Raw genomic sequence first — 14,126 nt, 5'->3', positions numbered from 1 at the left:
TACATAGAGTATATTTTACTGATTAATATTCTTTTAATTTCATTTGTTTTTTAAATCAGGACCTTTATGAGAACAGAGCATTTTTTACACTTAAGAATGGCTACTCCTACTTACAGTAAATAAGTAACTTATTTCTTGGAACACTGTGTATGGAACAGGGAAACTTCAAAGCTGCTATGTGTACAGGACAGTAAATGCAAAACCCTGCAGCGTGACAATGTTGCAGATATGAATTTGTTTTTAGGATTATCACAGATTACAAAACATCATTATATGAAGTCTATTTGTAGCGAGGTGCCGTTTTTGTGTTCTACATGTGCACCACGTGAGGTTTAGTCATGTTTCGGCCTTCTTGTGAAGAATGCTCCTGTTTAGCTATTGGCTGCTTTAATCCACTGTGTGGATAGGTGCGTGTGTGTGTGCGTGTGTGTGTGTGTGTGTGCGTGTGTGTGTGTGTGTGTGTGTGTGTGTGTGTGTGTGTGTGTGTGTGTGTGTGTGTGTGTGTGTGTGTGTGTGAAGTCAGGTCTGGGCAGCTCAGTGTGATGCAAAGCAGATCAAGGCTCTGCTTCTTCTCACCCAGTGCTCACAACATCCTCAAACCAGAAACACGTACACACATGCAAGTAAGCAAGAAGACACAATGCAATTCACACACACACACACACACACACACACACACACACACACACACACACACACACACACACACACACACACACACACACACACACACACACACACACACACACACACACACACACACACACACACACACACACACACACACACACACACACACACACACACACACTAGTCAGTTCAATCACATGCAAGGACAGGCTATAGTCTTACTCACGCCAAACACACATTTACACACACCCACACAAAGGAATTTAATAAGACCGACAGGAGAGCTGGGAGAAGATGTCAAAGAAAAACAGGGGCTTTGTCAAAGGAGGGTGAACACACTAAATAAATAATATCAGAGCATGGCTATAAATGTCGCAAGTTCAATTCTCACCCTGAGAAAAGAACATGGTGGCAGGCGGTGATGTTAGGTGTAGTGAAACGCAGACATGGGGTGGGGATCTCTGTAACATCCTGAAGCGGACTTCTAAATCAACTCTTTGGTCAAGATGTTTCACTGACTGAGTTTTAAAGCCACAGGTGACAAGGGGGTTTTAGGAGTGGGAATTGTCTCTTGAAAAATCTTATTCTCTTTACCTCAAAAGGGTATCTTTATAAAGAAATGAATATATCTTGACTCAAGGTCTTAGAAACGTTTTTTTAAAGACAAATAAACTGTGCTGATTTACTCTGAATATTACCGTGCAAGCTTAAAAAAAAAAACAACTCTAAAAAAAATGTTGTATGTTGAATATTGTACGACATTTGAAGTTTAAGCTGAGGTCCTTCGTTTCAGTTAGTTATGGTGAAATATTAGTAAAATAGTTTGTAATTAATCATTTAAACTAAGTTGAGTTTTGTATTAATTATTTATTGTAGATAATTAGTTTAAAAAGTTGCAACAGTAATTACATTAAATAATTACATTATTAAAAATGTCTCTCAAACCATGAGCTGTCATTTGAGGAAAAGTGAGGAAAAAAATATTTTTTATAGAAGTAGATTTATGTTATATATACCACTAGCTAATCTATTAATGTAAACCAATAGAAGCATTTGATGAAATGTGGTAAAAGTGTAACTAACTTTTTCTTTGATAGGATGAAAGTGTTTTCGCCCCCTTTGGACTTGTGGTACCTCTCAATAAATATCAGCAGACTTAACTTCATTCAGCTTCAGCAGCAGCAGAGAGAATGTGATGAATTTGCCTTATCAGGACTTCAAAGTCCAACATTTTCCAGCGTTTGAGGAAGAGTGTGAGAGAAAAGCAGCCAGGCTTTCTGGCAAAGTGTTGCTGCGATGCCTCCACTTGATATGAACACACACACGTCTGACTCATTCTGCCGGCCCTGAGAGTTCACCACTTGAAGGAAATGATTTACGTCCAGATCCTCCCTCTTGTTTGATCCCATGGGGAGCTGGAGCAGGAGTGGGGGCGATGCTAGGTTACCAAAGTGTGTTTTTGCCATCCTTTCCTTTTTCTTCCTTTTTTTTTATGGCTCCTCTGCTTCGGTCGGCCATTTTGTAATTTACGGCTGTCAAAAGGCCCGCCGTCGGCCATGAACAGTAAGGGATTATATGAAACGCTGTCCGACGGCATATTTCATAAGAAAGATCAAACATGAAGCTAAGTGATTTCTTTTGCTGAGGGCAATAACTTTGAGTGGAGCCCCTCTTCACAGCCTTTGTGGGGATGACATTGCAAGACTTCAAACTAAGTATTCATTGCACTGCGCAGAAAAAAGGCCCTCCACAAACTACAGGCAAAGTTTTCATGCAAAAAACGTAATAGTGTAAAATACTTCTCAGGAATAAAAAAACATGCAGGCCTTTTCCACCTCATCTGTCAAAAAAGGTGACCTCGACTCCCTTAAGTACATTTAAATCCAATCTTTGAATCTTTAGTTTAGGAAATCCCTACAGAGGAGAAGTGGGCAAAAGTCCAGTCAGAAAGAAAGAGACAGAAGAGGAGCATTACTCACGGAGGTGATCTCTCCACACAGAGGAGAGACGACTACAGTCTAAAGCCGTGCTAGCAGTTTTGTAAGGTTGTTATGTTCTTTATAAAAGGAAACCAAATTGAAAGATGGGTAAAAGTTAAGGCTAGAAGTTTAACTTTAATCATGTACAGTTGTGGTGAGGTAAATGTAAAAAAGGTAGAAGTCATTTTTACTTGCGGATGTTAAACAAGTCGTTTTTGACCTTTACAAATGCTGATGAATTGATGGAAATTAAGTCATAAACTATTATTGGATTTACATTTTTTGACCTGAAAGTAAGTAAGATTCAACAAAGGATAACAAGTTTAAATTCATCTTGGTGACAACACACATTTCTGTATCAAATAAAAAAACAATCCATCCTAAAGGTTCAGATACGATTTATTTAGAGTATATTTTTCAGCAGACTCTAGAGTTAAAAGGGTTTCTGACTAAAGGAACTTCAAATGTTCTTCAATTGACTTTGAAAGTACATTTGACTCCCTATTGCACGTAAAAAGCACCTTATTAAAAAGCACCCTATTCTTACTCTTATTGCATACATATCTTAAGTATTATAACAGGACTAAATCACATTTTTAAGTGTGGTAGTTCATAACATAACAATTAAAACATTGATTTCCAATTCTCAAAGGTAAAACTGTAGCTAATCTTTAAAATACAATTCTTGAAAAAGTTGTTTGAATATTGAAATGTATTTAAACGTTAGACAACACAACCTACACAGAGAGCTAGAGTCCCTTCCCCAGAAATAAGTTCACTTCTGGTTCACTTGCCTCAAACTAAAAGTACAAATATATATATATTTTTAAAATGAAAAGATTTTCAAGTTTTGTTCTACAACATAAAATATGTCAGTAAATACCCCACTGGTGAATGTCCGAAGGTTCTAAGTGTTAATCAAGGTAGTCATGTGACAATTTGTCTTTAGCCTAACCTTAGCTTTTTACTTCTGTTGCATTCATGCTTCCAAAATCTTAAAAGTAGGGTTAACATCTGGAGATTATCCTGCTGAACAAAGGTGGAATCATTCTCAAGGGTTTTTTGGCCAACAAGCCTATTTTCTGCAATATTCAAAAATCCAATGGAAAAATCCCATCGCACCCATGCAAGGAGCCCATGCTAGGAGCCCATGCGAGGAGCCCATGCGAGGAGCCCATGCAATGCTTGTACTACAAAAATACGTCATCACGACTCTAACATTTAACAGTACCTCAGGAGTTTTGTTGCAGTTGTGTTGGTCAGTCTGGCTAATAGCAAACAACACATATTCAAACATACAGTACATTAAAAGGGTGCACTCATGCAAAAACAAATACCAATTGTAAAAGAAGGCCAACACACATACTATTCAAGCAATCATTTCTGCAACTACTGACAGACACACAAATGGAAAAACAAGCGTGATGAGAAACTCCAGTAGCAGTTCCGCTGTGCTGGTGTCAGCGCTGAGCAAACAGAGGCCAATTGTTGACATGCCAGATATATGAGTGTTATTCTTCCTCTGTGCATATATGTGTGTGTGTGTGTGTGTGTGTGTGTATTCCTGCGGGGACTCCCCTTGGCTAGACCAAGCCTCCTACACCTTCACTTCCTCAGAATGCTCTCTCTCTGTGTAAGGATTGATGAGCAGCATAACTTCCCCTTATCCTCCCGACTTTCTGACCAAATAGAGGGAATAAGGAAAGCTGAGTCTGTCGGCCATCATTCATTCCTCTTCACCTTGGGAGTGTGAAAAAACCTAAAATGCTGGCAGTGACAGATAGAGTAATAAAGCTTGGCCAAGAACACGCAACCCTGCTCATGTTGTGGGAAGTTATTCAGGAATGACATCACCGGCACAGGGACGTGGTGACTTACTAACATGATTTATACAACTCTGTGTTTGACCAAAGCTGTCTGTGGCAACAATTACATTTATGGATGTCTGGTATGCTGTATGGCTCACTTGGTAGAGCTAGCACTGCGGAGAAAACCGCGTTCAAATCCGACCTCGGGACCATTTGCCATGTCTTCCCCACTCCCTCCCCCTTTCAACTACAGTATGTCTCTCCAATAAAGTTGCAAACAAAATATGGTGTTTTTTGTGCTATGTGAATATAGTATGTAATGTGTGTTAACTCGTTTCTGTTTGGACCCCAGGAAGAATAGCCAATGATATTGCTAATGGCAATCCTCATAAAGAACATGGCTTTTCAATAAAGTGTTAAGGTTGGTGAGGTCAAGTCCACTGTATTTTTTTCTTGGAATTTTGTTTCTTCGAAAACTAACACTATCTTATTTCCATAATATATACTTTGCATTTCCGGCATGTTGAAGTTACATGGAATGGAGATAAAATATAAAATAATATTGGAGTATTTTCTTCCTAAACATGATGTCGGGGCAATTCTAGAATGTCAGCTAATGAGTTATGGTGAGAAATGCTTTAAGTTTTATTTGAAAATTGTGGTGCAGGGACAGGACTGATCGCAAATGTGTATGATGTTTTATTGGCTGTACATTTCTATTTACACTCGTGAAGAAGGAGGTCACTTATAAAGATACACTTAAATGGCAACCTCTTCACCTCTCCATTTCATGGGGATTTTAACCAGACCTCTTTGCCAGTTTTTTTCATTTTGAAGAGTTGTAAAATAAAAGAAGAAAAAGAGTGAAAACTGACACCAAGGATTTTGGCGGATTATCCTTAGGAACAAAGAGATGGTTACAAAACAGTTTTCAGTGGTTTGGGCACAATACAATTGTTCATTGAGGTTAAGTGGCAGCAGAATTCTTAATTCTGCAAATGACTCTGTGTTTAGTAGTTTGGGTGATCAAGCGTACTTTTTAAGCCTAAATTGCACTCTATTAAAATGGGCCAGATCAAACATTGGTAACACATAAAAAGCTACTTAGCACAGGTAGACATAAAAAAAACTGACCTGTTAGGATCCATTGGATGGCACCAAATGAAGAGCATGGAAAAGAGAAAGAGAGAGCAGATATTAGAGATGGGCTTGCCAAACAAATTGCATCACAAAGAATTCTCATGAACACACTAGCAAAAAACAAGATGAGTGTATTACACAAATCATAGGCAAATTAGTCGTCCACTCCAGGTGGTGACAGTTTCTCTCTGTGGGGAGCCACCGTGTGTGTCAAGTGTCAAAGACCTCCTTAGCGCCTAATCACCTTTGACCTCATGGGGGCTTTCATGCTGTGAATAACATTGAAATTGCATTGGATGAACTCATATAAACCCACACATGCACCAGGTATGGAGCTTGGTGGAGATTTTTAAAGTTGGTGTCATTTGAGTTGGATTTGGCAGTGAGCTTTTCACACTGATTGGATCATTAATCCGTCAAATAGGATTGTTTTTGATTTGACAAATGAAGAGTCCTCAATACCAATATCAGGTCTAATTAATATAGGCCTTAAGCCTAACCACTTTTCATGTTGTGTTCATTTTAGTTTTAGCTTTATGTTGAAGAAGCTGCCACTGAATAGAAAGACATTGGTATTGTTTGGAAATCAAAAGCTTGATCTTACTACAGTTGATTAGTTCAACGTCATACATTAAATAAAATAAATAACTAATTCCCATGAAGTTCTTCACACTACAAGTGGAGAAATGTGGCCGCATTCTAAAACTATCCCAACTCAACCCAGCACTAGTTAAGCCATTTCCATTTCTGTGCTTTTATTAGTGGGTTTCAGAGGTGTCAATTATACTAGTGTGGGCATGGGCTGAAGACATTAGGAACAAAATAATTATAGATCCTTAATGTGCCAATGTGCAAAAAAGGAAACGTCTTCCACTGGGTGAGAGTTTCCCTCCGGAGCAGCCAGACCACCTAGCACTGGGAGCCTGGTGACAAGAGCTTTGATTATTATGCCTGCACTCCCTGCCAGGGCTAAATTTAAGTGTTCCCATAAAGTCCAGAAGAAATAAGACTTGGGAATGGCTTGGCCTGTGTCTGTGTGAGAGAGGGGAGAACTCTGACTGTGTGTGTGTGTGTTTAGGGTCTCTTCTGGTCAGCGTTGTCGCACAGTTTGGGATAATAATAGGATGTGCTACTACTGACTGAGACTAAAGCCGGACTTCCCACGTCTCCCACTCACTGGTGGCACTTGTGTTATTCTCTAAACACCCGCCGCACCCCACCCCCCTTATGCAATTCAGCCCTCGCACTCACATCTCTTTCTTCATTCGACGCCTCCCTCGAGCTTAAAAAAACTGTAAGAAAGAGCAAGACACTTCGGGCAACCCCACATCTCCCAAGGAAATGTGGAATCCTTGTTTATCTTTGATTAAAAATAACTTTGGGAAGAGGCCGATCAATACTTTCCCTGCAACTAGAAAAACAAGGGGGAAAAAGGAGGTTGTGGAGGAGGAAGAGAAGCAAGCGGAAAGGACAGAAAAAAGCGTGAGAAATTTGACGACATATAGAAATGTGTCTGTGTGTGTGATGGGTCGCTCATAGTCATTCCCATGGCCTCATACAGTCGCCCTGGCGCTGCTACCAACTGCAGTTTAACAGTGACAAAATGGTGGACATATACACATAATAGGACAGTAAATGCCTTGGAGGACACGCTGGGAGCGATGTATGCTATATAAAGGCCTTTAGAGGACGGGAGCAAAGCGAGGTCATTCCTGTCTGTGCTTTCCTTGGCTTCCACCTCTCCTTTCAAAGGATCTGCTTATGGTTTCTGTCAGAGATGCACGTCCATTTTTCACCCCATTAACAACTATCATTACCAGCCCAACTGGAGGCTATAATTGGGCCCGCCATGGAAAAGAGTTGTCAAAACACAATTAAATTCCAAACCATGGTGAGAGAGAACAGAGAGAAAGTGCTGGATGGACCTAACATCCTATTGCCGGCTTTCCTTGCCCAAAAATAGGAAAGAAAAACACGAAAACCGTTATTTTACATTGGAAGGATTATATAGACGGGTGATGTGAGCTTCACAAACGATAGGGCTACTGAAAACATAACAAATAATCACTCTAAGTGTCAGAGATGAAAAATGGACACATTAAAAGCCCTATCCACAGATCAAAAGCCAAGATGTTGAGAGAACCTTGATTTTGAAAAAAACTAATTAAAACGGTTATGACCGTAATATCTCTACAAAGATACAGATACAATAAAGATATCTATGATGAATAAACTGTTTAGGATCTTGCATGAGCTGATGGAATGAGTTTGACAGAGTTTGACATTTTGAACCATCACCAATCTGTTATTGTTAAAGTGTTGGCAATGGATATGTGGGATACTGCCACTTCACATTACTCAAGGTCTACTTTCTATGTTATGTGCCTGAGAGTAAAATAGCCTTAGGTAAGACTATTTAGTTAAAATACATTAAGTTTTTCCATTTGTATTTCAAATTCTATCAATTTTCAATACAGTAAAAATGCATAACATTGCTTTCATCAAGCAATGCGATTCAAAATCAAGGTGAAATTATTTACCTGTGGAACAAACTCAAATGGCTTTGCGACAGCCAACCATAATTCTAAGGTGTACTGCTGAAATCAACAAGATTTCCTCATTTGAAAGTCTATTTCTTATAACAAATTGGTCCTACACTCAGTTTTCTAAACTGACAAGGCTTTCTGGTTACCAGCTACATCTTGAACTACTATGTCTTCAATATATTAGCCACAGAAGGCAATCATTTTACATTATCAGTAACATTACCAGAACATCTCAAGCTACAGTATAATATGGCTAAAAAACTATCATATACTTATGGCAAGACAAACCATTTCTAGAAAAAAAAATCTTCATAGAAGTTGTTCCTAAATAAATAAATAATAAATCTGGTGTATGTAATAACAAAACCTGGTCAACATGCTGTAGCCTGAAGCTTTAGCCATTAGTTAAGATAGGTCATGATTAGAGCATGAATACATACAATTCATACTGAGCGTCAAAACCCGTTTGAGCCCAACCCTAGGAGTTATTTTTTGTTTGTTTGCTTTACCTTTAAATACAGTCACAGTTAATCTGATATGTTCTTCAACATGTAGTTCATTACATAGAGTATTTTATAATATGATGTGTTATACATTTTGTTAGTACCCAATCCCTTCATTTCTATATATGTTTCTCTTAGTGATTACAAATACTACCTAAAGTTGCTATTAGAAACGTGTTTCTATGATCAAAGCTGGAAGTATGGGCATACAAATATGCCGTATACAGTGCGCTGAGTTTCTCCGTCCCTTTTTCAATGTAAAATCAATCCAGATTGTCTTCTATCAAAGTGAAATGTAACCCTGGCACGTACATATTAACCTGATATCAAATAGGACTTGCTAAGAACGTTTTAGAAGTTGTCGGCTGCAATAGGAAAGTGCCTACTGTACTCCATATTGAAGGCCTAGGATCGTGTCTACCAAACCATACAGTGTTAATGGTGTGTGTGTCGGGTGACATAAAGCAGAGGAGGCTGGGTATTGGAAGGGAATTGCAGGCCTCTCTGTAATCTGGCCTGATTTATAGAGGCTAGCCCTGCTCTCCCCTTCCACCTCCACACTGACACACTGGGCCTCCTCCGCTGGAGACAGCCTGGCGTCCACACACACACACACACATGCACGCACACACACAATAAACACAGAAACAGCCATGCGTATAGACACATGAACAGATCCAGGCAGGGTCGTCTCAGTTGCACAGTAGTGCACGCAACCAAACCACAAGGGCCTGTTGCTAAACCAAATGAACACCATGCCCAGAAACCATGTAGGCATTTAAATGTCTACATGGTTTTAGAGAAGAGCAGAAGAGAAAAGACTTACACCAATAATCAATCATTTATAATAATTGTTGTAATAATGAATGATTCTGCTGACTCCCTCTGACATGTTGTTTCTTAATGACAACATTTAAAAAAAAAAAAATCTAATTTGTACAATACCTGCACATTATGGCACTATAGCATGCCCTAGATTAGACAAAAAACTGCCATTTTGACAAATAAACTATGGTAAAAGCTTGATTTTGGGCAGACAACTTTAACACTTCGTTATGGTTAGGGAAATATCAATGTTTCTTTTAATAAAACGCAAACATTTGTTTGTTTGTCTTTGACAGGATTCAAACTCTGGTCAACTGCATTAAAGTATTTTCTACATGCCCATCCAGACCTTTACTTTCTGACTTTCTGCCTTGCTTCATAAAGGAACATATTCCTGCATTGGTTCTACTCGTTGGCAGTAGATGTCAACTTTGAGTTGTGGAGTTTTTTTACACAGTACGTATTTTCTTCATGAAAAATGGCCAATGAAGTATACCAGACTTTCTGTTTGGAGATATCAAAAAAAGTATGATGGATCCTGAAAGATTCGCCATTGTAGCCAAAGATTCAACATTTTGAGTCCAATATATCCAAAGGCATCAATTTTATTGATATGGTGAGTCAATCATCCACCAATTCATTAACATCTACTCCCTAGGATTTAATATCAGTCTTGCAATGTTCCCCTCTAATAAAGTAAAACTGCTTGGGAGCAAGTCATTGGACTACCGTTTGTCAATGACATTTAAGATAACATTCTCTACCAGTTACATCAATTTCTATGCTTGCTCACAGCACTTTAATTCACTGGAAAATAAGTTTACAGAGCCAGCTTCTGCAAGATGTATTTAAAACACTCTCTAGGCACTACTCTTTGAACTTGTATCAAAACACCTAACTGCCCTTTTTCCATTTGCCAATGGTAGAATAGACATCTGAACGCATCTAAACTTAATGTTCTGGCTTTTTTCCAGTCATTTAGCTAGAAGTGTAATAACGTAAAGATGGAGGAAAGTTGCTGCACCCTTACATTATCAATGGCGTCAGAACGTAAAATCTCGACAGCTTTAAAAACCTCTACGCTGTACGTGTATTGGTTAAGAAACGTTATAATACTTATGCAACTGCACATGTTAATGGTATACCCAACACCAGTACAGGTATTAAATTAAATGGCAACACAGATATCACATTCAACTGTTTGAACACACTAGTTTTGTAGTACTGTACTTTGGCATTAATTTATTGGGTTTGTGTTACTCTGCACTCACTCAACAGTATTTAGAGTGCCTTGATTGGTGGAAAATAAATCATTAAAATTGTTTATACCATGTTGTCTGAGCCACAGGCCAAAACCCCAGCAGGACAGAAAACATATTGGAGCCATACAATACATGATAAAAGAGAGACATGACTGAGACACAATAATCACATGCATTAGGCTAGCAGACTCCAACACCTTCATATGTGTGTGTGTGTGTCTACATGTGTGTATACTATGAATCAAAGTGTACAGACAGGTGTTTACAGTGAAGTTGGGTTATCTGTCTCCATTACACCACCACAGCTCAGCCTCCCAGGACCATTATCTACTCAGACCTGCCTAAACACACACACCCACAGACAGGAAACCCCACATGCTGAAGGCAAGACCCTTTACACAAAGGCCATGGTGTGAGCCCATAATGGGCCACACTGGAGTCTTTGGACTCTTGACGCAATCCAAAACCCAAACAGAGAAGACCCACAAAGAGCACCAATCCTTTAAACGAATGCCTTTCTTTAATGGGTGTTAACTTTAACACACATTCTGATCTAGATGTTCATCATAACATACAGATTCACTTTGTTCTAGCTAATATTGACTGCTGTTGTGGCCATTGTTTTGAACACAGCCACAATCTGACCTAAGGTTAATTTAACATCCTCTTGCGACGGTCAGATGTTGCGATGAAGCACAGCGAACTAGTTCCTTATCAGTTTTTGCAAACAATGTTCTGCTGAAATCTGGTTAATCCTGTGTGACACGGGCTCTGAGTAAGATCAGATAGTACACATGTGTGCTTATGCTAGATGTATGATCAGGTTCACAAGCAGTTACTGTTTGTTTGCATATGAACCATTAGGAACTAGTCATGGAACCCCTTCCTGATTGCAGCAAAGGAAACCCACCCACAGATACTTCAACACTTCGAGATATGATCTCATTGAGATCATCAATTGATTCCATTACTTTTTTCTTGAAAGAGGATTGCAGTTTCTTCGCATTTCTTCCACCTGTGTTATATGCCTCTGCTTTACTCATTGAATATATCCCCTTCAGTTGACACAAAGCTTTCTGAAAACCTTGCTTTTACAGTGCATTCATTAAAAAACCCCAGTCCATTACTGTTACAAGCACACAACTAACCGTTTTAATTAGGTGCAGAATTATATATTGGTTTTGCATTTAGGGTGATGCAAAAGCAATGTTGGCAAAACAAAAATGAATTGGGTGTTCATTCCTTTCAAGCTTTTCAAAGATAAGATATTTAACGATTCTTGGTGGTCCCGCTGTCAAGTCTTGTTTAATCAGTTCTGAGAAATCGGTCTAAATTGGCATCTTAAGTTCAACCATGAATAAAGATAATGTGATTTCTCCTCTTTTGATTATTCATGGGGGGTGGATGTTACCAAAGAAGCACTTCAGGCTGCTCTTGTTCTTTGAACTTTCAGACTACTTGGTGTGTCTAATTTTTTCCCAGTTTGGGCAGCTTAATAACCCAACAAGTGCTTGAATTATCACATATCTATTGGAGATTTCATGTTTATCTCAATATGTTTCACTCACTTAGACTTGATCAGTAGTCCAGAAAAATAAGAAAAAGTTACGGCCCAAAAATCGCAATGAGCCAGATATGCAAATATCACCAAACACTGCTTTCTTACACTTTAAAGAGTTTTCTATTGCTGAGTAAGATTTCCGAACCACCATTGTTGCAAAGTCCCACATTGTCCATATTGCCAATGTGCAATTGCCCCAGTTGGGCTGGTAGCGTAAACATGGTCTGCACTGGAGTCTGGAATCATGCATTAACACCAGTTACGTAGATATCCTGATGAAGTCCTACTTTCAAATACAAACAAGGTGACATCAACTAACTGTGGCATTGATCCATTGTCTCAAATGAAACAATTTGGCAAAGACACCTTTAACAATCAAAAATTGCATTCAAGTTTTGTCCATGGACACTTTATGTCCAAGAATATTAATTTCAATCTTCTCAAAGTCATATTCTTTGAACCCCCGCCTGTGTGCGAAGTGTGTGGGTGTGTAAACATTGTGGTAACCCTCAGGCCAGTTACTGTCTAGTCTGGTATATAAGGTGGTACCACCAGTCTCCCACCGCCTTTTAAGTACGAGTGGAGGTGGGGGGAGACTTTTTAATGAAAACGGGCCACATCATAAAAGCAGATTGGACCAGGTTCATCCACAGTTCAGGCCCAAGGACAGTAAACACACAGATATAACAGGCTGTACCATTCAAAAGTGCAAACACGCAAGATAAGACGGCCTAAAACTGCTAGAATCCCAGTGGAGAAAATGTGTAGCATCAAATATAAAGAAATACAAAATACAGATATTAAGTAAGTCACTTTGGATAAATGATATGAAATGTAAATATAACAATTATATTGTCAAACCTCACCATGCCCATAAACATGACCACATACTCTAGATGACTGGATGATTTGATGAGCATGAAACATTGGATCAAATGCTTTGATCTCAGTCACCAGATCTAAAAAAAACTAACATTTTAGAGAAATCTGTTGGAGAGTGCTCTCAACCAACTTCAAACACAAAAAAACATCAAATGGGCCATATTTTTTGGAATGATATAGTCTAATTCTCCAGTAGCGTTAAACACACTATGTCCCACCATCACTATCATCCATATCATTCATCTATTGACAGAACAACATATTATGCATGCAACCAAATGCATGGAACCAAATGTCCAATTTTGGTGACTGTAAAGTGCTAAAAGGATGCCTCACACCAGCGATTGTGATTATAGCCTTGTGTTTAGTGTCATGGTTTTCTCAACAAGATAAAGATGGATGGAACAAGAATGAAGAGATGTGGGATGGAAAGTGAAAGCCAGAGTTTAACCCCAGACTCATTTTAAAATCTGTCCATCTCTATCATTCTCTTTTATTTGCCCTCTGATGGAAGGAGGGAAGCAAGGGAACCTAAGCGGTGGGAAGCTGCCCAGAAGCCCCTGACCTGAAGCAGAATGAGGGCTCCAGTTTGTGTGATAGTGTGTCCAGAGGGGGTCAGGGGAGAAGGCAGCATCCTGGCAGGACATTAGGGACTCGGTTCCCAGCAGTGCTCTCCTGCTCAGGCTCCATAAGTCTCCCTGCTGGGTCAATGCTGCCTTTCTCCGGGGGATTCTCACTTTTTCCCAAGGCTGTGCCCAGCTAGCCCCGACTCTCTCTCTCCTTGCCAAATGACCCAAAATTCGGCCACTTGTTTCCCTTATCTGTCCTTTCCCAGGGCTGTGGTACTCTATCACTGTCCCCCGTCACTGTCGTCCGATATACAGTGGTCTCTACATCTGAGGGATCAGAATAATGATGGCCTGCCTCACTGAAATTAGCAACAGTACATGCTTCTGCATTTTAGGACACAGTGTTTATGTTAGACATCAC

General features: G+C 39.4%; 1 protein-coding gene across 4 annotated transcripts in view; it reads right to left on the bottom strand.

Moving 5' to 3' along the window:
- The window catches only part of bcas3 (BCAS3 microtubule associated cell migration factor), a 363,412-nt gene that overhangs the window by 96,499 nt on the left and 252,787 nt on the right, over positions 1-14,126 (bottom strand). The window contains exon 23 of one of the 4 annotated variants that reach the window (XM_079676537.1): positions 5,283-5,551. The exons of the other annotated variants lie outside the window; for them this stretch is intronic. Coding sequence (XP_079532663.1) covers positions 5,493-5,551 — 59 coding nt within the window. The 3' untranslated portion in view covers positions 5,283-5,492. Of the gene's footprint in view, positions 1-5,282; positions 5,552-14,126 lie in introns of those variants that run through there. 4 annotated transcript variants of the gene reach the window in all.

This window comes from Notothenia rossii (assembly GCF_949606895.1).
Source record: "Notothenia rossii genome assembly, chromosome: 4".
Lineage (NCBI taxonomy): Eukaryota > Metazoa > Chordata > Actinopteri > Perciformes > Nototheniidae > Notothenia > Notothenia rossii.
The sequence above is the reverse complement of the archived record's forward strand: the minus strand, read 5'-3'. Positions and strand labels throughout refer to the sequence as shown.